At 50.0% G+C, this 24498-nt stretch overlaps 2 protein-coding genes across 3 annotated transcripts; both read left to right on the top strand.

Moving 5' to 3' along the window:
• Positions 1–531: 531 nt before the first annotated feature.
• On the top strand, positions 532–10091 carry PPIH (peptidylprolyl isomerase H). The gene is made up of 10 exons (XM_083876724.1): positions 532–629; positions 926–990; positions 1603–1626; positions 2119–2163; positions 2571–2613; positions 4612–4704; positions 6171–6258; positions 7107–7147; positions 8335–8423; positions 9925–10091. Exons 1-9 carry the CDS (start codon positions 564–566, stop codon positions 8401–8403), a joined length of 534 nt encoding a protein of 177 aa, XP_083732850.1. The 5' UTR covers positions 532–563; the 3' UTR covers positions 8404–8423; positions 9925–10091.
• Positions 10092–13160: 3069 nt separating this feature from the next.
• On the top strand, positions 13161–22381 carry YBX1 (Y-box binding protein 1). Of its 2 annotated transcripts, none has more exons than XM_083877012.1 (8): positions 13161–13437; positions 13822–13885; positions 17152–17185; positions 19253–19342; positions 19550–19852; positions 20203–20282; positions 20373–20650; positions 22007–22381. In XM_083877012.1, exons 1-7 carry the CDS (start codon positions 13281–13283, stop codon positions 20617–20619), a joined length of 975 nt encoding a protein of 324 aa, XP_083733138.1. In that variant the 5' UTR covers positions 13161–13280; the 3' UTR covers positions 20620–20650; positions 22007–22381. The 2 variants fall into 2 exon arrangements, with proteins under 2 accessions (XP_083733138.1, XP_083733139.1); XM_083877013.1 differs by having other exon boundaries at positions 13164–13437; positions 20385–20650.
• The last annotated feature ends 2117 nt before the right edge of the window (positions 22382–24498 follow it).

Raw genomic sequence — 24498 nt, 5'->3', positions numbered from 1 at the left:
ACCGCACACCTCCAGCCAGCACACATCTCCCGGCCATCCCGGACACATCTCCCACCTCCCGGACACACTTCACATCCCCCAGGCACCCTGGGCACAGCACACACCTCACAGCGATCCCGGACACACCTCCCGGGCAGCCCGGACACACCGCACAGATCCAGCCGTCCTGGACACACCTCCAGCCATCCCTGACAGCCTCATCCCCGTCCCGGTCACGCCTCGCCCCCATCCCGGGCACCTCCAGCTATCCCTGACAGCCTCATCCCCATCACGGAGACACCTCACCCCCGCCCCGGGCACACCACGTTCATCCCGGGCACACCTCCAGCCTCACCCGGACAGCCTCACTCCCATCCCGGACACACCTCACCCCCGTCCCTCACAGCCTCACCCCGTCCCGAACACAGCTCACCCACAATCCCGGGCACACCTCACCCCCGCCCCGGGCACGCCTCACCCCCGCCCCTCACAGCCTCCCCCTCACACCCGGCCCGGCCCCTTCCCGCCCTCCGCCGCCGTTTCCGCTTCCGGCGCCATTTCCGCTTCCTGCAGCGGCGGCCGCGATGTCGGCGCTGGCGGCCAACCCCAACAACCCGGTGGTTTTCTTCGATGTCACCATCGGCGGGCAGGTGAGGGGGGCCCGGGACGGGGAGCGGCCAGAACTGGGGGTGTCGGAGTGTTGTGGGGGTGAGGGAGCGCGGGGCGCTGGGCTGTGGGGCCAGGAGGGGGACGGCGGGGCCAGGGGGTCACTGGGCCCCTCGGGAAGGGCTCCAGGGGACAGAAGCAGGGCTTGTAGGGACGGGGATCAGTGCGGGTGAGTGAGGAGACTGGATGTGTGTGAGTGTGTGAGGGGTCGGCAGCAGGCCCGTGTGTGTGTGAGGGGGGGACTCGTGTGTGGGAGACTCACCTGGCCCCGTCTCCTCAGGAGGTCGGCCGCATGAAGATCGAACTGTTCGCGGATGTTGTGCCCAAGACAGCAGAGAACTTCAGGTAACGAGCAGCTGCCGTTCCTGCAGCTCAGCCCGGGCTGGGACTGCAGAGGCTTTCTGGGATGGCTGGTGCTGCAGGAATGGCTTTTGGTGGCAGAGCTGACACCTGCCCCAAACTGCTTCACCTGCTTTGTGTCTCTGTTCTCAGAGGTTCTGTGTGGCATCCTGGTCTCTCAGGGGACCCTGTCTGGCTGGAAGGGCTCCTCCTCTGCTTCCTCTCTGAAGCCTCTTTATTTCCTCCATGCATTTAGAGCAGGCAGTGCCTTGTGCCATGGTGGAGGCCTCCTGGCCACCCCATTCTCCTGCCATCATCTGAAGGATGCAGCATGTGAAATCCCATTTCCATCAGAGGGATGGGCATACCCTGCTCTCTGTCAAACACAGTCCCTGCCCCACATTCACTGTCTCTTACAACCTTAACTCTCTGACCTCTTCTCCCCAAAGAGCCCAGAAAACGTGGGAAACACCCAAAATGTGGGGCAGGGGGAAGGAATTGCCATTTCCTGGTTCTCTGGAAACATCTCTGACACAATAAGGAAAATGTTGTGCAGCAGGTGGTGGAGCCCTCAGAGCTGACAGGCACCTAACACTCTGCTCTCTTTTTGTTTGCCAGGCAGTTTTGTACAGGTGAATTCAGGTAAGTGGATTATCATGTCCTTTGAGTGTCCTGTTGGAGAAACAGGGCTGGGTTTGGTAGAAAGGGTTTATCTTGAACTCTTTTGTGCTGTACCAGTGTAAAATGGAAGAGAAGTCTGCCCTGAGGAAATTGTGGGGGGCTTGGAGATTCGCAGAAATTGCAGGTTCCCCTTTTTGATGTGACTTTTGTTGTGCCCAGGTGGCTCTAAAAAGCCCTGTCTGCAAAGTCCACCTGCTCATGCTGCACACTGCAGTGGGGTCCTGTGAGGATGATGGTGTGGGTGTTACAGGGAACGGTCATTTCATGTGCAGAGCCCACCTGAGGCTCTTTTTTGCCTCCAACAGCAGCAGCTGACAGGCTGCAGCACTTGGTTGTAATTTCAAGGCAGCTGCTCATGTATGAGGCAACCCTTTGGGACTCTGAATTGCTGGGAGAATTTTGTGTTGGGATATCCAGTAGGTTGCAATAATTCTCCTTTTCACTTTCTTGCAGGAAGGATGGTGTCCCTATAGGTTATAAAGGAAGCACTTTCCACAGGTAAATCATCAGCTGTAGTTTAGACACCAAATAGCAGCCTGAGCCATGTGTGGGTTTGTGACCTGCCCTGAGCTGTTGGTGCTGTTGGGGACATTTGTAGGTCATGGCTGGAGCAACTCTGTGGCTTTGTGGGGCCTGGGGATGCTCCACTGGGAGGAACCCCCTGTGCCTGGTGTGCCACATCAGACACAGCATCTCTCACCCAATCACTACCCCTGGTCAAAAGCCATGAGTCCTAAATGCCCTCATATCAATCACTAATTAATATTTGCTGTAGGCTTTGGGCTGCAGCATTCACAGGCTGTTAACTTCTGATGCACAGCAAGGCAGAACCCCTTTTCACCTGACACACTGAGCTCCTTGAGGCCTTTGGCCACTGAGAACTAAGTGTTATTTTATTTCTTTAGGGTAATAAAGGATTTCATGATCCAAGGAGGTGACTTCGTAAATGTATGTACTCCTGTACTCTTTTTGTCCTTTTCTGTTGCTTTTCCTCTGTGGCGTTTTTCCTATTTTCCTCTGTGACATGCTGCCGTTCCCAAGGGTCTGTACTGATTTGTGGGATCTCTTTTATTTTTTGAAGTATTCAGTAATAACTGGAGGTGTCCTCATGGCATTGCTGTTGTCTTACTGCAACAGACAATAAACCACTTGAAAACAAATCTGGAGCCTTGGGTGAACACACGTTCTTTCCAAAATATTTTCTCTCTACAGTAGCCTGGCAGTCCCTGGAACGTGAAAAAAAAATATTTTTTTGCCCTGTTTTCCTTCTCCCTTCTGTTGTCCTCCTCCAGACAAAAACCTCTGTGAATTTCAATTCACATTGTAGATAGACCCTAAGCACAGAGCCCAGCGTGTAATGTAAGAGGTCATTTAAATCAAAACGAGCCTTTTGTGACTAAATTGTCTCAAAATGGAAAAGACTTTGCCCCCACAGTGGTGGTCGTGCTCTGACATGGAGATCAGCAGAATATATGAGTGAGGCTGAAGGGCCACAGGATGTTTTCACCATTCTAGGACCCAGTAAAATTATTTCATTTTTGGAAGTGTGTCAAAATATGAGGGAAGCTGTAAAGCTTTTTTAATATAAAACTTGGTTGTATGAAAGTCTCTGAGAGAAATGACTACACAGCAGGAAGTTCAGCAACACCAGACTCTGGAATAGTTGCTAATTGTGACACTGCTCAGATGTCCCAGTGCACTGTATTACTTCCCCTGCATGTCAACAAGCTTTACAGGTTGCTGCAGCATTTGGAATTTATATGTTGTGTTTATTACAAAGCCATTTGGGGTGTAAGCACTGTCACACTGACCCTTGAGACAGGGTGCAAGTTTCTGTCTCAGAGCCAACAGTTTAAGTAAGTTACAGAGAGCAGGAGAAAACAAACAAGAGCTGGGCAAGTAGAGCAAAAGATGTGGAGCTGCATGTGGTATGTTACTGATATCTTATTGTTTATTAAGTCTGGCCTCATAAAGACCATGTATGTTAATCAGAAAGGCAGTGAAGTGGACAGGTTGCAGCAAGGCAGGAGAAATGGGTCTGAAGTGGCACAGAAAGGGAAGCTCAACACAGAAATGGAATTAACTGTCAGGATAGTAAATTTAAGTGACTGTACCAGGGATACCCATTTCCATTGCTGCTGCAGCTCTCCCTGGAGGGTTCCTCACTGCTGCATCTTTAAGGACCCTGTTGAAGGGTCCCTGTGCAGTCCTTTTGTCATCATACAAGAACATCTCTGCAAGGCTGGACCCAAGGGCAGGGTGGCCTTTCAGCAGCCCCTCAGGCCAATGTGTCTGATAATGTGAGCCATCTGCAGAAGCTTCTGCAGAGTTCTGAACTTGTGGGCAGAGTTTAGAGCCTGCAGTTTGTAGCTGTCACAGCCCCTGCTGCTTTTATTTTAAGTGTCCTGAGAGCTGAGTGCTTGGGCTTGTAGTTAAGCACAAGATGTCTGGACTTAGTAGAAAGTACAGCACTAACTAGAAAGTATTTTAGAAACTGTCCTTGCGGAACAGAGAGATTGTTTTCCTATTTCTGGTAAAGTCACAGAAAATAAGGTAAAATGCATAAACCCACTGTAAGCCAACTTTTGCCATGCAACCACTTCTGCTTTCTTTGTCACACCAGCCCATATCTCTGTGTCTCCTCCTTTCTCCCTTCCAAGTCCTGCTTGGTCTGTACCAAGCAATCTGTAGCCTCCACTTTGTTCTGGGAGGCTTAGACTTAAAAATTTACCATCTGCATGGGTACTTCTGCCAACACATGAATGGTGAACAGTGAACTGTGTAGTTAGAAACCAGTTGCTGTTCTTGTTCAGAAGTGAAACACTGGATGTGTATGTAAATGGCAATACAACATCCATTTTGCCCTTTTTTCTTGCTTGGAGATTTTAAATTAATTTCTAAATTGAATTGTTGTACTGTGGCTGACTGGGTACCTCTCTGATGCAGGGAGATGGCACTGGAGTAGCCAGTATATATAGGGGTCCTTTTGCAGATGAAAACTTCAAGCTGAAACACTCTGCTCCTGGCCTGCTTTCTATGGTGAGTATGAAATAATGACATTACAGACTAAAAAAGCTTTTGTACTTTCTCTGTGCCCTTTTCCTAAGTGTATACATTTGCTGGACAACAGAATCTCTGCCATTGGGTACAAGGTCTGCTTTGTAACTGCTACTCAAGCAGCTACTTATGGGTTAATATATTGAGTAACACAATAGTCCTGATCCTGCAGTATCCTTTCTTTGCTGCCTGTTGGAGTGCTGGGACAGGCTTGGCTTGATTGCTTTCAGAAGAGCTTAATCCTTACAGTTTTCATACAGTGGTGAGTTGGTGGTGTCTTCTTTCCTGATACTGTTATCAAGCATTGACCTTGGCAAGGATGAAACAGAGAGGTTTGAGAGTTCCAAAGCCACAGCAGTGTTACCGTGGTATCTTTTAAAACAGACCTTCCTGTTCAACATAGGAGGAGAAACTGCAACCATTGCACATTGTCTGGTAGGAACAATACCCTGACTTTTGGAATAGAGAGCAAACAGAGCCAGTGCTTCAGTGTTCCTGTCCACAACTGCTTCTTCCCCAGCTCTTTCAGCTGCTCTGCCCTTAAAACCACTTGCTTAGAACATTGCATCTGTGGGTTAGTTGTTCATCCATTTTGAAAACATGGCCCCAAAAGATGGCACAGACAAGCAGCTTGTGTAGTGTGGTGTGTGAGAAGGGATTCACTCAGTATTGACAGTTTTGTTAAAGTGGCTCTGAAGTCATTATACTGGGTCAAACCATGGATCTCAGCTGGATCCTTTTGAAGCTGGCCAGCATTAACCAGAAAGCCAAAATGATCCTGTCCTTTGCAGTCCTGCAGTTGCAAAACTTGACCAGTTCACTCATCAGGGCAGAAACTTGCTTTAGTAGCTCCTGGTTGTCAATGTCACAAGTGGTCTTCAGTGTTGTGGAGATGTTTTCTTTACAGAGTGCAAATGTTCTGGGTTTTGTACTTGCTTATGAATAAAATTTCACATCTGTGAGCCCTGTGCCAATACAGTTGTTACTTTTCTCATCATGATCATTGAAAATTTTTAATTTTTATTCTAAGGAAACCTCCCAAAAAAACAGAAATCAGCTGGGTTTTTTCTTGCCTTGGTTTCTGGCGTTCAGTTTTCCTCAGGTTAATGCTGCAGTCAATAAATACTTATCACCAAAAAGTTCAGCTTTTTTCAGGAGTGTGCTCCAGAGCCTGCACTTTAGCACAGTCTTGTATTGAACACACCTTTGTAGAAATACAATAAATAGTTGGTGATGTGGCTCTTGTGCATTCTGGAGTGGTGAGAGGTGCTACATGTTACATCCAGCACAGGGTGCTCCCCTGCAGGTGTGTATCTTGTTTCCTTTGGTTTGTCTAGCAATAAGCTAAAAATAAGATACTCTTGAGCAACACCTTTATGTGTCTGCCTTCAGTTTTGGGCAGTGTGAAATTGTGCACTTGTTGTATCTTGCCATTGTCAACCCCCCAGGCAAACAGTGGTCCAAGCACCAACGGCTGCCAGTTCTTCATCACGTGCTCCAAGTGTGACTGGCTGGATGGGAAACATGTTGTGTTTGGTGAGTACCTGCAGTAAAGTCCTGGAGTGCCAGCTCATGAACATCCCTGCAGGGCAGCTGTTAAAATAAATAGTGAGAATCAGAATCTTCTGAACTGGGAGAAACCGAGAGGGATCATCAAGAGTGACTCCTGACCCTGCACAGGGCACCCCAACAATCCCACCCTGTGCCTGAGGATGTTGTTGAAATTCTCCTGGAGCTCTGGCAGCCCTTGGGGCTGTGATCATTCCCGGGGGTGTCTGTTCAGTGCCCAACCACCTCTGGGTATGGATTGCTCGTTCCTCCCTCCTTGCTTGTGCTGAGGGATCTGTGCAAGCTGGTACTGTGATGGATCGCTGTTGAAATCAATCATTTTTTCACAGATTAGCTTTAATCCAGATCAGTGTTCAGTGTACTGTATTCGTACACAAATCCTTGTGCCAGTGCAGCAGGCACAGATGAGTGGAAGGAAGGATTCCTTTCTTCTCCACTATCAGAGTGTGCTGAGCTTTCATCACAGTTTTGGACAGTCAATCTGTGAAATCACATCTGCTAACTTGCATTTACTGCTGGTTGAACTGTAGGAGTTCCAGGCCAGTCTTAAGCTGGTGGTCTCAATCTCCAAATTTCTACACACACCACCCCTGAGATAGGAAAAGGCACTTAATCTGTGCTGAATGTGGAGAATATTTGAAGAGGGATTGTTCCCTTTGTGAGTCTAGAGATCAGTAACAAACCCTGAAGTGCCCAATAACTACACACTGCACAGGGATTTTCAGGAAGGACAAAAATACATATACCTGTGATGAGGGTGGGGGAACAAAGGTAAAAACCAGCCATATTGAAGTGGATAAATTTTCTCCTTCTAGGTAAAATTGTCGATGGGCTGCTGGTCATGAGAAAAATTGAAGTAAGTTTGAATTTGGCTACTTCCCTGTGAGTGTCAGCATTGGAAAGTCATGTACTGGATTAAGTAGAGTTGTCCTGTTCTCTCCTGCTGTCTGTTTACAGGATACCAGGGAATACCAGCGTTGGTAACTGGCATTATTGGTTGCCATCATTACAATGTAGCAGGAAATCTGTTGGAGCACAGGCTGTCATATGAGTTGGCTTTGGAAATGCTAGGATCCTGTGACTGGCAGTCTTTGAGCTGGGATTGAGTCCTTGGCTTTATTTGCTTTGCATTTGTTCAGGGGGCTGAATTAAAAAGTTGTTCCATCAGCAGCTCAGACAAGAGCGTAAAGCATCTCACTTCTTTGCCATTGCCTGGGATTATTCAGTGGATGCAAAATCATCAGTTCTGCTGATCCATGATCATCATGTTTAATAAGAAAAATTGAACTAATCTCCTGCTGGGCTTCCAGGAGCTGAAGATAAATGCAGTCCAGATGATGATTGCTGCCAACATCAGGCCTGGGTGTCATGGCAGGATAATGAGTAGATTTAACAAATAGCAGCAAGTTCTCTGAGACAGCCAGTATTGACTCCAGACACACGTGGGATAATGTGCATAAGGGCCTCTAATCTAGAGAGCAGGGCAAACACTGAGCTGTGGGGCTTTGAGAAAAGGTCATAGGGAAGATGTACAGCTGGAGGTATAATCTGCTGGAGGGTTGTGGTGAGCCTGCTTTGGGTATCAGTGCAGTGAGACCAAAGTAAAGAAAATTAGAGATTCAGAGAACAGCTGAGTCCAGCACATCAGGAGGTTCAGAATGAGGGTTGCTTTGCCACTGTCTCTTTCCTCTCTGTATGAACACAAGTTTGTTTTGCTTGTGGCAGCTGCTTTTAGTATCAAAGCCAGAGCAGCCTCAAGTATCTCCATGAAGAGCTCTCCAGTTTTTGCTCTCTTCCTTCCCTCCAGTTCAAAGGACCAGCCTCTGGTCTGTGTCCCAAACCTCTGCTCACAGAGAGAATTCACCAGCTTATTGCTGGGCCTGTTGCCAAATGTGTAATGGTGCTTTTCTGTTCCTCTGAGCTGTGTCTGGCATTCCCTCTTCCTCATGTTACAGAGATCTCTCTTAGTCAGTCTTCCAGTACCTGTCACTGCCTGGGTTTTCTGTGCTTTTGTAAGTTTTAATGTTCTGTATTTGTCCCCAGAATGTGCCTACGGGTCCCAATAACAAACCCAAGCTGCCAGTTGTGATCTCTCAGTGTGGGGAAATGTGAAATGATGATGGAGCAATGTGGTAAGTCTCAGTCTTCACAGGCACAGCACCATGAACTCTGGGCTACTCTGTTTCTTATTTTTCTCTTGACTTATTTTCATGTTCCTTTGAACCTGCAGAGAGCTGTCTCAGCTCAGTGAAACACCAGAAAGTGCTTCTCTAACAGCATTTGTTTTTTGCCAGCTCCCCTCCAAGCTGCACAAACACCAGAGGCAGCACAGCAGGAATAAGATTTTGCAGCTGCAGTTGAGGGGAAGCTGGGTTTGTGGGAGCTTTTCCTTGGATTTGGTTAGGCTTGAAGCCTCAGTTCTAGAAAGTGGATGAAAGGGAATTGCAGCAGTAATCCATCTGGCATTGCCCAGGAGTCTTGTTGGGATGGGAGGCCTCTTTTTGACCTGCAGATGGGAGAACTTTCCAACAGCTCCAAAAAGCAAAGTATCCATGGGTGGGACAGGCAGGGATCAAGAAAAGGAGAAGAGAAAGGAAGGACTTGAGCCTCCCTGCTCAGTACAGCTGTAGGACTGACACCACTGAAGGACCAAGGAATTACCATTTTACACAGTCTTACCTTAACTTGAAAAAAGTAGCACTGTCCTTATCTGAAGGGATGTGTCCACTATTTACTGTTCTTCAGGCTTCATTTTGGTTAAACCAATAATCTCAGGCTAACAAACAGTATTCTGTTTCCGTTTGTCTGCTCACCTTACTGTAGAAACCAGAGGTATTTAAACAAATCTGTCTGGATTTCAGTGTGTTGAGCTTGTCAAAAATCAGCTGTATTAGCCTTATGGTTGCTGATTTTTTTCCAAATTTCAGGAGGCAGCTCTCACAAAAGCACATACCCACAATTTTTGACCTTACATTAAATGATATCCAAAGGCAACTGGAATTGCCCACAATGTTCCCTCTTCTGAAATAAAGTCTTAGAGACCTGCAGCACTTCAGACTCTTGGGAGTAATCATTCTTCCATTCCCCTGGCCCTTCTGTGGTGGCATTTACAGGCTTTTGAAAAAAAGCCTGCTAGCAAGGCTGTCTCTTTTCTTGCAGAGCTGCACTGTAGGGTTGGGTCCCCTTTAGGCTTGTCCTCAGGCCCAGCCTTTCTTATCATTTTATTCTGGAGTGCAGGATCTCTGGCCAGTGCCCAGCTTGAGCCTGGAAGTTGGTGCCACTTTACTTATTTCCTGGGCAGGTCTTACCCTCATGTCTCTCCATCTGACTGGGGCCCAGAACAGCTTTTGCATTGCCTGATGTCAGGAAGTCACATCTGCTGCTTGTCAAGATCCTTCAAAATCAGCTGGGCTGAGGCACTGTTGCTTTTAACTTCTGAAGGAGATGAGGTTGCCTGGCAGGCAGACCCAGGAGGACTCCTGAGGTGTCTGCATGATGAGAGCTGGTGTGTGCAGCAACTGGCATGCACTTAAAATCTCTGTGTGATCCCAGTGTCACTGCACAGCCTGGCTGTTGTAGGCTCAGCTGGGAGTGGCTGCCCAGCAGTTCAGACCTGTTTCTTCTTCCTTTCAGTGTTCCTTTATTGGTGATTAGACCTGTGCTGGCTCCATGCAATTCCAATTCCAGCCAGCTCACCCACTGCCCCAGACTTCTCCACAGCCCAGATCCATGATCTTGAGATTCTCCCGAATTTATTTTTTTTTAGCATTTTGAAATGTAAATAAAGAATTTTTTTTAAACACGTGCAGTGCACTTCAATTAACATTTGTGGGAATGGATTCTTCTCCAGATGAGAAGGGCCATAACATCTTCAACAACATGCATTATCCCTGGTTGGTTCAGTCAGGAACATTTACTGAGAGAAAGAAGGGAGTTTGGCAGAGCTGTGCTGCACCAGCTCTTTCACTCATCAGGTAACTATGTCTGCCTGGCTGGCAGAAGGTTCTTGGCATCTTGGGCATCTCCAGACCCTTTGTGTGTACAGCCTTACTGAGGCATGAGGAATTGGTGTAGCACAGATTCCATCACACTGAGTGCTGGGCTCTGAGGAAAGTTCTGATGAAAACAAGAGTCTTTCAGCTTTCCCCTGGCCCCTGGTAGCCCCAGGCCATTGAGCTGTTTTGTTGGAGGAGGGGTTCACCTGGGTCCTTAGGAGGATGTTGGAGCAGGCCTGTCATCTGGGAAACACAGAATGGTGATCCTATAGAAATGGAATTGGGGCTGCTTGTCCTGTGCAGTGAGGAGAGAGCAGCTGAGGCTGCCTCTCTTCTCCCAGAACAGGGCTGGGAGCTCATCCACCTGGCAGAGGACAAGCCAGCACCCTGCACAGGGCTGGGTTCCAGCAGGAGCTTCTCATCCAGCTGTTTAGAGGTAAAGGACCTGTTTAAAGTTAGGACAGAGTCTGTTGTGTCACATGTGGGTGCTTTATCCCATGCAGAGAGATCCCTTCCCTCCCTGGGCCAGTGTGCACTCTCTGCCCAGCACTGACATGCTGGAGGAAACTCCCACAGGCTTGGTTGTGCTCTTTTCTCTCCTGGCTCTATGAAATCCTGAGCCCAACAGGCTTTGGCTATTAGGATTCCTATGTCCTCATTCCTGGGATTGCACAGCAGCTGAGGACACTCACTTCTCCCCAGCCTGAGGCATGCCACTCTGTACCTGCAGAACATCAGGTGATAAAGAAGCACAGACACCCCAGTCCTTTCTTCCCCAGCCCCACAAATGGTATGCAGAAGGCTCTCCTGTGACAGGAGGGTTGAAGATTCTCAACAGGCTGGCTCAGGTGCCTGGCAGTGCTGTGCTGAGGTTTGCACTTCTGGTTGCTGGTACTCAAATTCACCGTTTTTTCCACCAGGGAAACCAGTTTATTTCTGGTCCAGGCTTAGTAGCAGTTTTTCAGCCTAATGCATTTATATCACTGCCATCAGCTGGTCTCAATTCCTGCATACAGGGGTCACAGAGCTTCCCCAGATTAATTAACAGTTGTTAATTAATTAACAACCTCTTTGTTGTTACAATGGCTAATTACATCCCATTATATTTCCTTTCAACATGGGATGTGCAGGGTTCCAGCTTTCCAGCTTGTGTGCCTTGTTCTTTACCTGCTGGCTGAAAGTCTTCTCAAGGACCCCATTTTTTGGTTTAATTCCCCCAAGGTGTTGTATGTGTCACCCTTGTGTTGTATGTAACAAATCCTGGAATGCCCTCCTGTAGAGGAGATGATGGAGCTGCTCTCAGCTCCAGCATCTTCCTGCAGCTGTGGATGGTGTTTCTGGTGACCTGTGTGTTTCCCTGAGGGTCTGAGTTGCCTCTGGACCCCACAGTGTTGCCCCCAAAGACATTGTTGGGACTCACAGTTTCAGCTGTAGGTGCATGGCCCTGACATCCCCACAGATTTCCTCCCAGAGCTGGAGTTTTCTACAGCATTTTCTCCCTCATGGGTCACTGCCTGGTGTATTCCCTAATTCCCATTCTATTGCAGGATTGTTTTTCAGGTGACTCACTAAGCAGCATCCAATTTTGACATCATTGTAGTGTCTTTATCCAGATCATCATCCTGGTGCAGATCCTTGTGGGATTGTGTTAATGTTTTCAAGCCCTTCCCTTTATTGAGTGAGTTGAGGATCAGGTGGGAGAGTTCCCGAGAGAGCTGGATGAGCCCAGTGCTCCTGATGGGTTGATGTGGTGGGTTGACCTTGGCCTCATTGGAATGCCTCTCCTGGCCGGGGTGGAACGTGGTGAACTGGGATGGTGAACTGGACACTGATTTGTGTGCAGTGCTGAAAGGGCTGATCCCAAAGGGATACGTGTTGGTTGTAAAAATGATGGAATGGTGGGTCATCTCCCAGACCTTCTGAGTGTTTACTGATGATCTTTCCCTCCTCTTATGTCAGACAAATGACACAGGCAAGGCAGGGCTAGGGGATCTGTGGCCACCAACCAATTTTTCAAATGCCTAAGGGAAATTTAACTTGTTGGACAAGGACAGGGTTTTCCTTTGGACCTTCCCTCTGGGGAATCCCCAGGCTGCTGTACGGTGAAGACACAGGGACAGAGGGGGCAAAGAGGAGCCGAGAGCTGGTGTGGCTGGAGAACGGCGCCGGCGGGGTAAAGGACCCAGCAGTGATGCTCTCCCGACAGCCTGGCTGGGTAGAAGGGCTCAGGGTGAGGAGCTGCCCCCGCCCCTCCGGAAAGGACGGGATACTCCAGGAACAGCTCATTCCCCGCGGGGCAGCTCTGCGGGAGCTGCACGTGCGTACGGGGATCGGGCAGCTCTGACACGGCTCCCAGCCCGTCATTCCCCGCTGGCGTTTAACGCTCCCGGGCCCGCTCTGGCTATCCCGGGGAAGCGGGGCCGCCCGCAGACCGGCCCTGCCCCGGCCGTGTCCTGGCTGTCCCCGGCCCGGCCCATCCGGCGGGAGCGCCCCGGGCGCGCTGCGGGACAGCGGCCGCCGCCACATGGTCGCGCGCACTTCCCCGATCGTGCCCGTTGGGGGCGGGAGCAGCGGCCGGAACGGCCAATCAGGGGCGGGGGCGGGGACTCCGGCTGGGCCGGTGAGAAAAGCGAGCCTGGCAGCCACGGGCGGAGCGGCCAATGGGCGCGCGCCGCTGAGGAGAGGCAGGCGCGGGCGCCAATAGGCTTTGGGCGGGGGGCGGCGGCGGGTCGGGGAAGGGCCAATGGGGCCGCTCTCCGTTTAACCGGCGGGCCGGGTGGCGAATAGCGGCGCGCGCGGGCGGGGCGCGCGGGGTGGCTAGCCGGTGCGCGCCGCCATTGTGGCCAGTTCGATCGGTATCGGGAGCGGAGAGCGGAGCTCAGCGAGCCCGGAGCAGGGAGCAGCCCCCCCACGGCCGGCCTCAGTCACCATCAAACCGCGGGAGGCGGCGCAAACAGCAGTCACCACCACCGTCCGCACCGAACAGCCGCCGCCATGAGCAGCGAGGCCGAGACCCAGCCGCCCGCCGCCCCCGTCCCCGCGGCGGCTCCCGCCGCCCCCGCCGACTCCAAGCCAAACGGCGGGACCGGGAACGGGGGCAGCGGCCTGGCCTCGGCGGCGCCTCCCGCTGGCGGGGACAAGAAGGTCATCGGTGAGGGCGAGCCCGGGGGTCCCGGGGGTGGGTGTGGGTGGGAGGCCCCGCTCCCGAGCCCCTCCCCCGCCCGTGGCTGAGGGTGGCGCGCGCGCTCCCCTTCCCCCCCCCCCCCCCCCCCCTCTTTCTCCTCCCGCGCGGGGCGGCGCGCGCCCCCCGCCCGCCCCCGGCTCGTGCCCCCGCCGGGCGCGCGCCGCGGCCGTTACTCGCCCCCCCCTCCCCCCGCCCTCCCCGCGCGCCGCCGGCCCCGCGTGCCGGGGTGGGGGCGGGGCGGCGCAAGATGTCCGCCACGCGGGGCCTTTGTGCGCGCGCCCCGCCACGTGCCCCTGGCGCGCCGCTCCCCGTCCCCTCCTTCCCTTCCCCACACTGTGCCCCTTCCCGCAGCAACGAAGGTTTTGGGAACAGTGAAATGGTTCAACGTGAGGAACGGTTACGGCTTCATCAACAGGTGAGCGGCGCGCCGGGCGCGGCGGGGCCGGGTAACGGGGGAGGGCGGCGGGTGTGACAGGCGGCGCGGGGGGCGGCCGGGCCTTTGCCGCCCCGCTCAGTAGAAGGAGCTGCTGAGATGAGCCCTTTTTCCACCCCGCGGTTTCTGACCCGCCTGGTTTGGGTTTTGAGGCTTGAAGAGCCCTGCTCTCTATTTCCATAGTGATGTGTCTTACGTTATGGTCTTTTCTTTTATGGTGTTTTGGGGTTTTTTTGTTGTTTTTTTTTTTTTTTTCTCCTCTTAAGGATATAAAAGTATTCTAGCTGTCAGCACACACAGTATTTGTTTAAACTCCTGCGTGAAGTTGAGTCAATGCAAGTAAAAATTGCTTTGAGCACTTGGTAGTTCAAACACGCTCTAATGGGGACGTCTTTAACGTGGGAAAACCAGCAAAAGGAACACAATTCACACGGTCTGGTGCCACACTGAAGTGTATGGACGGGTCTCGTGAAACAAGTGCCTAGAAAATTCTTTTTATAATAGTAGTTGATGTGAAAGAATAATTTGAACGCTTTGGGAGTTGTGTAAATACCTAAAGTAGGCCTGTCAGGCAGAGGAAGTGCTCTGCAAACAAGTTTTTTAAAAATGGGCAATTCTTGGCCCCATTGTTTGGAGGGGCCTCCCTGGAGTGTTGCCAGAGCTGTTTCCCTTAATTCGTGATGCTTAAACTCCTCAGTCTCAGAATGTGGCTGAAAACTGGGGAATTCCCCCTTTAGGGCAGCAACTGCAATGTTATTATTGGTCCTTGTGTTTATGTTTGGTTCAATCGCTGCCTTTTTGAACTGTCTGTTACTCTGTGGACTGGTCTGGATCGTGTGTCAGGCTCCTGAGCTGGTTTTGTGTCTGCAGCCCTACAGAGCTGCCCCCCAGCCTGCCCGGTTTGCTTTGCCCACACCCCGCCTCACTCCAGGGCTGTGCAGTCACCACTCTGGCCTTGGAAACGCCTCCCTAGTCCCGGCCACAAACCCCACCTCGAGGGAAGGCTTTTCCTGTTCCCTCAGTAGTGAAATGCTCTGTGATGTCAGTCAGGCAAGGAAGCAGCAGCAGCAGTAGTTGAGACATCGGAGCAGCTTCCCCAGTCATTACTTTGGCAGCTGTTAAATCCCCGAGGTTGCCATTTGTAATGAGAAACCCAGCATGATCTCGTATTATCAAGAGATTAGAGCCTGGTAACTGAAGGGGAGGACATTTCCTCAGCTCTGGAATCTTTGCCTGGCTGCAGGGGAGCTGTGCCAGGAGCTCCTGCCCTTGCATGGCTCTGGTTTAGCCTGGTCTGCTCTCAGATAAAATGGGGCTTCAGAGCTGAAATGAGCTTTGATGTAGGTGCATCCTCACTGAAGGCATTTTCTGTGTGTTTTTAACGTTAGAAGTGTGATTCTGTTCCAGAATAGGAAGGAGCTGGAATTCGGTGTCTTTGATGGTTGTTTCTCATGTTTGCCAAAATCACAAGTGGATGTGCAAGAGCTGCTGGCTGGGTCTGTACCATAACTGGGGCTGTACTGTCTGTTGTGGTGTCTGTGCCCTGCTGGACTTGGCATCCTCTTGTCTGTCTGCTTGTCTGTTTCCCTTTTTCTAATATATTTTTGTGGCTAAAATATGTGAATGGAGAGTGGCTTAGTGCAAAGATCAGCTGAATTATTTGCTCAGCCTTCAGAATGGGTGTTTCTCTTGTACCCTCCCAAATCTTCTTTGAAGAAGTGATGGTCCTGCTGTTCCATCATCCAGATGACAGGATGATTGCTTCTTCCAGATGTGCTGCTGGAAGGCAGCTCTGGGAGTGGTGTGGCCAGTGGTGTGAGGCTGTAAAATGGCCTGGGGTGTTGTTCACTTGACTCAGGGAGCTCTGTGTGACCCAGTCAGTTGTCAGGCCAAAACTCTGATGGCCTCTGGAATGGAAACTGCTTTGCAAAAGGATTTTAAAAACAAGTGTCTGGTCTGGTTGTCCAAAATTCAACTTGGGCAAGAGTACGAGGCTTCCACACTTGTGGAGCACTCCCTGCCACTGCTTTCCAGCTGAGGATGAAGGAAGGTGCTCAGCATTTTTACTAGAAAGATGTTGTGAAGGTTTTCAGCATTCTGGACATTGTGTTTCAAAGAAGAGTCTCAGCTTTGGCTTTGTAAGGGCTGCTGGTGCTGCATCGTGGGGCTTTGGAGATGAGATCAGAAGGGCTCTGCTGCCTTTTCCCAGTAACCTTTGAGGGCTTTAGGCATCAATTTCAAGAGGAAACAAGGGGACTTAATTCTTACTGGTGATGCCTGCAGAATAGCTCTAGGTTGGATGGAGTTTCTGGATGAAGTTTAATTGTCAATTCTCACTTTTTAAAGCCAGGGGTGAGGAGCACGTGGCTTTATCTTAGTAAAAACTGACCCGAGTATTCTGTTACCACTAGCTATGAGCACTCCAGTTCAGAGCATGTTTTCACACGAGCTGATGTCTTTAACCAGTCATTCTAGGAAATAAAGGCCACTTTGCTGTTGATTCAGACTGTTCCATGTAGAAATGAAACTGAACATGGCAGTGAGGGTGGGTTGGTGTGGTGGGGCTGGGCTGTCCATGTCTCAGGAGTGGGGGAGATGGTTTGTGCCAGGGGGTCTCTGTTGTGCACATTCAGAGCAGGTTAGAAACTTGTCACTGCAGCTGGTGCTGAGCTGTGGCTGTCTGGGCCCATGGCAGTTGTGGAGGCTCTGCAGGGTCGTGCTGAGGGATGGATGGGTGCTCTTAGGTCCTTACAGACACAGACTGAGCTGTTTTCTGTTTCCTGAGAGGGGAGACCAAGGCTTGGCCGAGGGTGCTGCCTTCAGGGGCAGCTGGTGCTGCTGTTCCTCAGGTGAGACATTGAGGCTCAGGGGATGTGAATGAGGCCCCAGGGGCAGGGGCAGAGCTGCTCCAAAAGCTGCAGTGGCCAATGTCCCACCCCGCACTGCTGGGCAGGATGAAGGGTCACTGCCAGGTGTTCACACTCCTCTGTTGGTGGGCTGTGAGGATAGAGGGCTGTGCAGCAGTGAGGGGGAATGTGCCTTCAGCATGTGCTTTGCACTTTGTGTAAACTGCCTGCTGATGCCTTTCCTACACACACTAAGCTGATAGGAACTAGTTGAGAGCAGGTTGAGGAGTAAAACTCAAAACCTGTTATGACAGATCTGCATTTTTGCTCTGCACCAAACAACTGAATTTTTAATTTGCTCTGCATTTTATTCACGAATTTCAATTTCCTGTTGTCTTGCAGGAATGACACCAAGGAAGATGTGTTCGTCCATCAGGTAAGACTTCCTTGAGACTGAAACATATTCCCTCTCAGAAATGGACTGTGCTGACCCATTAAAGTAGGATTGAAGTTGTAGAAGAGCCTTGCATTTTATTTTCACTGTTACTTGAGCACAAACAAATGATTCTTGGTTGCATTGCAAGTAGAGCCTGCTTGCACTTTGGTGTTTTGTACATTGCCTGAGTGGGCTGATGTGTCCAGTGATGGGAATTGCTCTGGCTGCCAGCATGGGCCTGGGGATAACTGCTTGGAGTCCAGTCATCCTGTGGATTCATACAGGGGTTAAGTAGGCATCTGGAAAGAAATTAAAAGCTTGCAGCAGGGAGAGAAATTAATTTAACTGAGGGATGAAGTGCCAATGAAGCTCTTTTTTTCCCAGGCAAAATTGTAGATTTTATTACTCTAGGCTTTCAGTGAAAGTGTACAAACATTTTAGTAGGGGCTTTTCAATTTAACCGATATGTATCCTCAGATATAAGGTATGGCAAACAGGTAAAAAAGCCTCTGGAAAATAGCCCAAGACTGCACACCACACCTGTGTCTTACTTCAAAGAGCAGGTTTGCCTTAGTTTAGTTCTTTGTCTGAATTGCAGGACTGTGATCAGCAATTTGCTTTTGGCCCTTTCTGGCTCAGGATGTTGTCAATAAACAGCCCACAAAGAATTGTTAGTGGAGCCTGGTTTACTTCTGGCATTTAGGAGTCCTTGGGTCATTCTTTTGTCTCAAGTTAGGGATATGCTGCTGATGTTAACACAAAGGAAGGGAAGAGCAATGCCTGGGATGTGTTTTGTGTTTATCATTTCTCAGTTTCTTGCTTTTCCTTTGTTGGAATTATCAGCTTTCAGAGGCAGTGGTTTGTGAGAGGTTTTACCTGCCCTGAGGGGAAGCTTCAGACCAAGTTGGGTCACCTGTAAGTGACCTTGACTTCCTGGTTGTGTTACAGGATTGTCAGGTAGCTACTATCTATGTTTCTGAAATAACACTTTAGTAATGATTTTAGTGTAATATTTTTTACAATAAAACAGGTCTAGGGCTCTACTGTGAGAGAAATCAGGTTGAGAAGTTCTAGCTGTGTGTGCTTTTCTCCATCCCTGTTACATAGCTCAGGTATCACAAAGAGCTGTTGCACTGGCTGCTGTTGTTATAAGGCTTTCCTTTAAATTACTGAGACTTGTGGGCATGTTTTTCCATTGATTTTGTTCCATTTAGGGGAAAGAAAATCTAATCAAATTGTGTGGCAGGTATTTATGTTAAAGTTATTACACTTTTATTGCCCTTGAGTTAAAGTGTTTGATAAGCAGAACATGGCTGGGCACGGTGTGTGTTGAGTATTAATTTGTCTGTCAGAGGTGTCATCCAGCACTGCAGAGCACCAAAACCTGAGTGTTCCAGTAATGTTGTTTGACAGGTGGCCACTGATAGAGAGCATTGTCTGGTGCTGACACCTGGAAAAGGCCAATCCTTGTCGTGCAGGACACAGCTGGAGTAGATTTAGGATTAGTTGGTTAGTCCTGTGGTCACTGTGGTGTTGGAAGCCTTGGAGGAGGAGATCTCTTTGTACCTGGTCATTTTTATGTTTACAGAGTATGGAACACCAAAGCTGCTGTGTCCTGTGGTGTGTGGGAAATAATGGAGGGCTGGAAATGCAAGAGGGTGATTGGAAAGGCTGATACATATTGGTCTATAGGATTCAGAGGAATGTAAAACTGTCATAGTGATGTTGGATCTTAAACTCTGATTAGGAATCCTTTGGCCAGTGTGTGGTGTGGGAGTTTTCCTCTTTGTTTTCAAATGGCCTTTTTAGCCAGCAGACCCAGCAGACAGGGTGTTGACAGGTGCTTCCAGTTAATGCTAAAGCTGTTGCACATTTCAAATAGTCCAGAGCTTAATACAGGTACACTTTATGACTTCCTGGATTTTCCCAATGATTCAATTGCTTTTTCATGAGTACAGGTCTTTCTCCTAAGATAAACAAACTGAGTATTTAGTAATCTTAAAAAAAAAAAAAAAAAAAGTCTTCCCTTTGCATTCTTACGCTGTGCCTTCCCTGTTGTGTTGTCAGACTGCCATAAAGAAGAATAACCCCAGGAAGTACCTCCGCAGCGTAGGAGATGGAGAGACCGTGGAGTTTGATGTGGTTGAGGGAGAAAAGGTAAACACATCTCGGGTGTCAGAGCACATGGAGAGCTCAGACTGCAGCCTTTGCTGTGGTGCCTGTGGTTTGACTTGATGCCTGATGACATCCAAGGAGGTGAATGGTTTTTCATTCTTCACAATGTGGATGTAATCGTTGCTCGGTGCTGGACTGTTGTGCTGTGGGATGGTGCCTGTGTCCCCTAACGCTGTTTCCACTCCTCAGGGCGCGGAGGCAGCCAACGTCACAGGACCTGGTGGAGTTCCAGTGCAGGGCAGTAAATACGCAGCAGATCGTAACCATTACAGACGATATCCACGTCGTAGGGGTCCTCCACGCAACTACCAGCAAAACTACCAGAACAGTGAGAGTGGGGAAAAGAATGAAGGAGCAGAGAACATCCCAGAAGGCCAAGCCCAGCAGCGCCGTCCCTATCGCAGGCGGCGGTACCCACCTTACTATATGCGTAGGCCCTACGGGCGTCGTCCACAGTACACCAACCCTCCCGTGCAGGGAGAGATAGTGGAGGTAACATCTGCCTGCCAGGTGATGCTAAACGGGCTCGCTTGCTTTGCAGCAGGGTGATGGGATGCACCTTTTGGCGCTTCTTGTAGGTACTCCAGGTGATTTTGGTAAGGTTTGGCAGTAATGTGAAATGAAGTAGCTGATGGTCTTCATGTTGCAGCTTCTAAAAGCCAGAGTGTTTCAGTTTGTGATTTACTGGAGAATTCTCCATTGTGTGCTCACCTGTTCCCTAGAACTGCTGTTCACCTTGGCTGAACTGACACTCTTCCAGCTTCTCTCTCGCAGCATGACGAGCTGTGGAGTTGCACATTTCTGGTTGGGGCTGAGGGGGTGTGTGGCCTGATGTCTTGCAGGGTGCTGACAACCAGGGTGCAGGAGATGGCAGACCAGTCAGGCAAAACATGTACCGGGGTTACAGACCACGATTCCGCAGGTATGCTGCAGATGAGCTGCTGGCTGTAGCCCCGTTGAGCAGCAGAGCCAGGACATGGCGATGCTCAGGTGCTGCATGGTTAAAGCCCAGCTTGACTTTCAGGGGTCCTCCTCGTCAAAGACAGCCCAGAGAGGACGGAAACGAAGAAGACAAAGAGAACCAAGGGGATGAAACCCAAAGTCAGCAGCCACCTCAACGTCGGTACCGCCGTAATTTCAACTACCGACGCAGACGCCCAGAGAACCCTAAACCACAAGATGGCAAAGAGACGAAGACAGCCGAACCACCAGCTGAGAACACGTCCGCTCCCGAGGCTGAGCAGGGCGGGGCTGAGTAAATACCGGCTTAACATCTCTACCATCATCCGGGTGCGTGCCCAGGGTCGGGGCTGCCCTTTGCTCACTTGTTCTTTGGGTGCTTTTCACTTGTGCCTGAAGCTTTGGGCTCTTCATGTCTTCTGTGTCTGCAGAGCCCAACTGCGAGGCTTTGTTGTGTCAGCGCTGACTGATGGGGAGGGCTGGGTTACAGGCTTTAATTGTCATTGATGGAATAGTGTTACACTTGAAATCTTGGCTGCGTGCAGTAGTTCAGGTGTAGGTCAGTCTCTGCTCACCCAGAAATCCAAGCAGTGCAAAGTGTAGAGACTTGAAAGTAGTCAGGAGAAGTGTGTGCTGGGATTTACCTTGCTCCATCAGTGCCTGAGCTGAGTCCCTACAGGGAAGTGGATGGCATTGAGACCTCAGCATCCATTTCTACAGAGGTGATGTGGAATTAGCAGGAGTGTCTCAGGAGCAGCTTTTTATCTAATCAGAGTGCTGGAAAAACTGATAGAAATGGTGCTTTTGTCAGAGTGTGTGTGAGCTGTGTTGCAGTGCTGAGGTGTGGACTCGGGAAGGTTGTGTGCAGGGCAGGGGCCAAAGGCTGGGTTAGTTGGAGGGGAATGTGGCTGCAATTGGGGCTTGTTTGGTGCTGACTCCTGAGGGACAGGTCTGCTAATTTGGAAATATTTTCATTGCCAGGACTCTACTTCTGCATTTCTTGTCACCCATGTGTGTATCCCATTCCTTTTGTCACTTGCTCATTACCTGGAGGGAGAGGCATTTAGGCTGCAGTGGGAGCAGCCTGAGTGGTCACACTGATGGGAGGGACGGGCTGGGCTGGGAGAAGGCTCAGAGTTGGCAGCAGCTGCAGCTTCTCCCAGCTGTGGGAGCTTGGGGCCTGTTCTGCAGAGCTCGAGTGCTTCATGTGCCTTGTGCAGAGGGATCATTCAGTGACCTCTGTGCACTTTGGGTGAACATTGGTTGTATCCTGGTATTGATCTTTGTGGTCAACACCTCCTCTTAGAACACAGGCTTCAAAAGGGATACCACAATGGCACCTGGGTTCCTCTTGCTGTCTGGTGGCACTGGAGAACATTGGGTTTAGTTTGTGTGCTCTGAGCAGTGGCTGAATGTCAGCAGAGCCTGGGGGAAGCCTGGGGAAAGCAGCCCTGCACTCCTCCCCATGAGCAGAGGGATCCCTTTGGGTTTGACTGGGGTCTCTCTTTGGAGCCCTTGGCCTTGGTCTGTGGGAAGGTTCTGGTGGGGCTGACAAGGAACAGCAGCTGGTGAGGGTCGGCCTGTGAGCTTCTGGCAGGCAGCTTAGGGTGAATTTTTGAATTGCAGGTGAGTCTTGGTACACAAAGCACCCCTGTCTGATCAGCTTTTTTTTTTCCTCTTTTTCAGTTTAGTCATCAAGAAAAGACTTTAAGAAATGAAGACGAAAATGAAATTCCAGCAATAAGAAATGAACAAAAGAATTGGAACGGAAGACCTTAAGTGCTTGCTTTTTGCTGTTGACCAGATTACTAGAACTATCTGCATTATCTATGCAGCATGGGGTTTTTATTATTTTTACCTAAAGAATTCTCTTTTTGGAAATGATAAACACGTTTTTTAAAAGCCTGTTTTTTCTCAATATACCTTTAAAAGTTTGTAAATTGTTTCATATCTGGTCACGTTGAGATTTTTAAGAACCTCATTTTTAATTTGTATGAAATATACGCCTGATTTTTTCAAGTCAAACTGCAAGCATCTGTTAATAAAGGTCTTAAAGAGTTACCATGTGTGCTTAGGTGTTTTTAACCCACTTTTGTGTGAAAGGGTTTTAAGTACTCATAGAAGGTTTAGGGGAAAAAAGTGACTGCTTTACTCTTTGGGCATACAGGCTGGTGGGGTAAAACAGAAAAATTGAAGTAAAAAACCCAATGAAGATGCATTTGAGTCCTACTGGAGAAGGGCACAGAGGGCAGGGAGTGCTTGGTGCTAACACAGTGTTTACCCAGGAGCTGTTTGCTGGAACAGCTTGCCTGTCCTTGCTGGAACACAGCACTTGCAGAGCTGAGGTGATGTGAGGGTGCTTAAAAAAGGGGGGGAATCCTCTCCCAAAAATGGTAGAATCCCACATTGGTTTGGGTTGGAGGAACAAGGACCCTTAAAGCTCAGCTCATCCCATACCCTGCCAGTGGGGCAGGACCCCCTTCCCCTTGACCAGGTTGCTCTAAGCCCTTTCCAAGGTGGCCTCGAACACTTGAAAGGATGGGGCAGCCACAGCTTCTCTGGGCACCCTGTGCCAGGTTTTAGATACAAAAAAATCCACAACTTGTCATGGGCTGTGCTGCAGTGCTCTGCACAAGTGCCCTGCAGAGCCAGCTGTTCCCAGGGGTGCAGAGCACAGAGACAGAGCTGGTGCCAAAACTGGCCCTGGCTGCAGCCCAGTGCTGTGGTGAGAACCTGGTGAGTGGGGGCTGCTCCTTCAGCGTGGGGCTCACCCTTGTCTGTGCCCAGCTCTGACAACACCCCTTGGAACCCCTGCAGAGCTCCTGCAGGAGGGGTGGCTGTCCCATGGCAGCTTTTGGGACCTTTCTAAGTGAGCTCTGCTCTTCATCATTTTCATGTGGGTTGCAGTTTCCCAATCACCCCAGGTGTCCCAAGTCCCAGTGCTCCAGGCTTTGCTCTCTCCAAGCACCTGTTACTGCTCCCACATGCCCATCCCCTGGCTGTGCCATCTGTGCCCATCCTGCCCTCCAGACACTGCTGTTTGACAGAAAATCTCATCTCTGTTCCTTCTTCCTGTCACTCAGCATTGGGATTTTTTCCTTTCCCAGATCCCTGGGGTGTTGCTGATGCTGGGGACAGACTTGCCCTGGACATGCCATCTGGCAGAAGTGTGAGAACCTGCAATAAACAACAGCTTTGGTGCCTTTGGCTTCATGTGAGGGGGCAGATGGCTCAAGAGGACCCTCACAGCTCCTCTGGGTTCTGGGTGCAGGTGCTTTGCAGCCTGGCTGGGCTGCAGGAGTGGGGCTGCAGGAGTGGGACTGCAAAACTCCCCCCTGTCTGTTTCAGGGACTGACTGTGCCCCTGCAGCACCCTCTGCTGGGGCCTGGAGCTCGACCTGCCACTGCCACCTCAGGGTGACAGTGCTGAGGAGCTTCTGCTCGGTTTCCCTGTGCTACGTGGTGTCTGTGTGCTCAGCTTGGGGTGAGAAGTAAGGGAATGAAGCCAAAATCAGCACTCAATAATTTTGGGTGGCGGGGTTTGAGTTGGTGGTGGTTTCAGGTTCGTTTTTATAATGGTTTACAAGTGCTGAAAGATAATAATTCATTTGGAAAGCAGAATTCCCTTTTTGTGTGAACTTAAAACCCCACTCTGCTGAAAGAGCATCTCCATCAGGCTTCAGACTGACTCACCTCCTTGTGTCTGGTGTGTGTGGCCTCGATGTTCCTTCATGCTCCCCCATGAAAACAAAGATAACTAAGTATTCCAGACTCCTGTTTTTACCCAGTTTTTGAGCACAGACCTTGTGCCACCTTGTGTCCGAGCCCAGGGAAGGTTCCCAGTGGGGCTGGTGTGGGAGGAACCAGGGCTACCAGCCACATGGAGTCAGTGCTGCTCTGTGCAGAATAGACTTGCCACTGAACACCCCCAAAACATGGGCTGAGCGATGTCAGAGGAGCTACTCTGCCCTCAGTGTCCTGACAGCTTTCCCAGGGAAAATTTTGGAGTTGCAGGTGAGTCTTGGTACACAAAGCACCCCTGTAAACCCTTTGTCGTCTGTCTGATCAGCCTTTTTTTCCCCTCTCTTTCACTTTTTCCTCTTTTTCAGGGGCATCTTTTCTTAAAGCAACACTTTTTTGGGATTTATTTTCATGAAACCTGGCTGGAGGTGGGGAAAA

This window comes from Zosterops lateralis (assembly GCF_965231275.1).
Source record: "Zosterops lateralis genome assembly, chromosome: 22".
Lineage (NCBI taxonomy): Eukaryota > Metazoa > Chordata > Aves > Passeriformes > Zosteropidae > Zosterops > Zosterops lateralis.
Note: the sequence above shows the minus strand (reverse complement) of the source record. Positions and strands in the feature narration are given on the sequence as shown.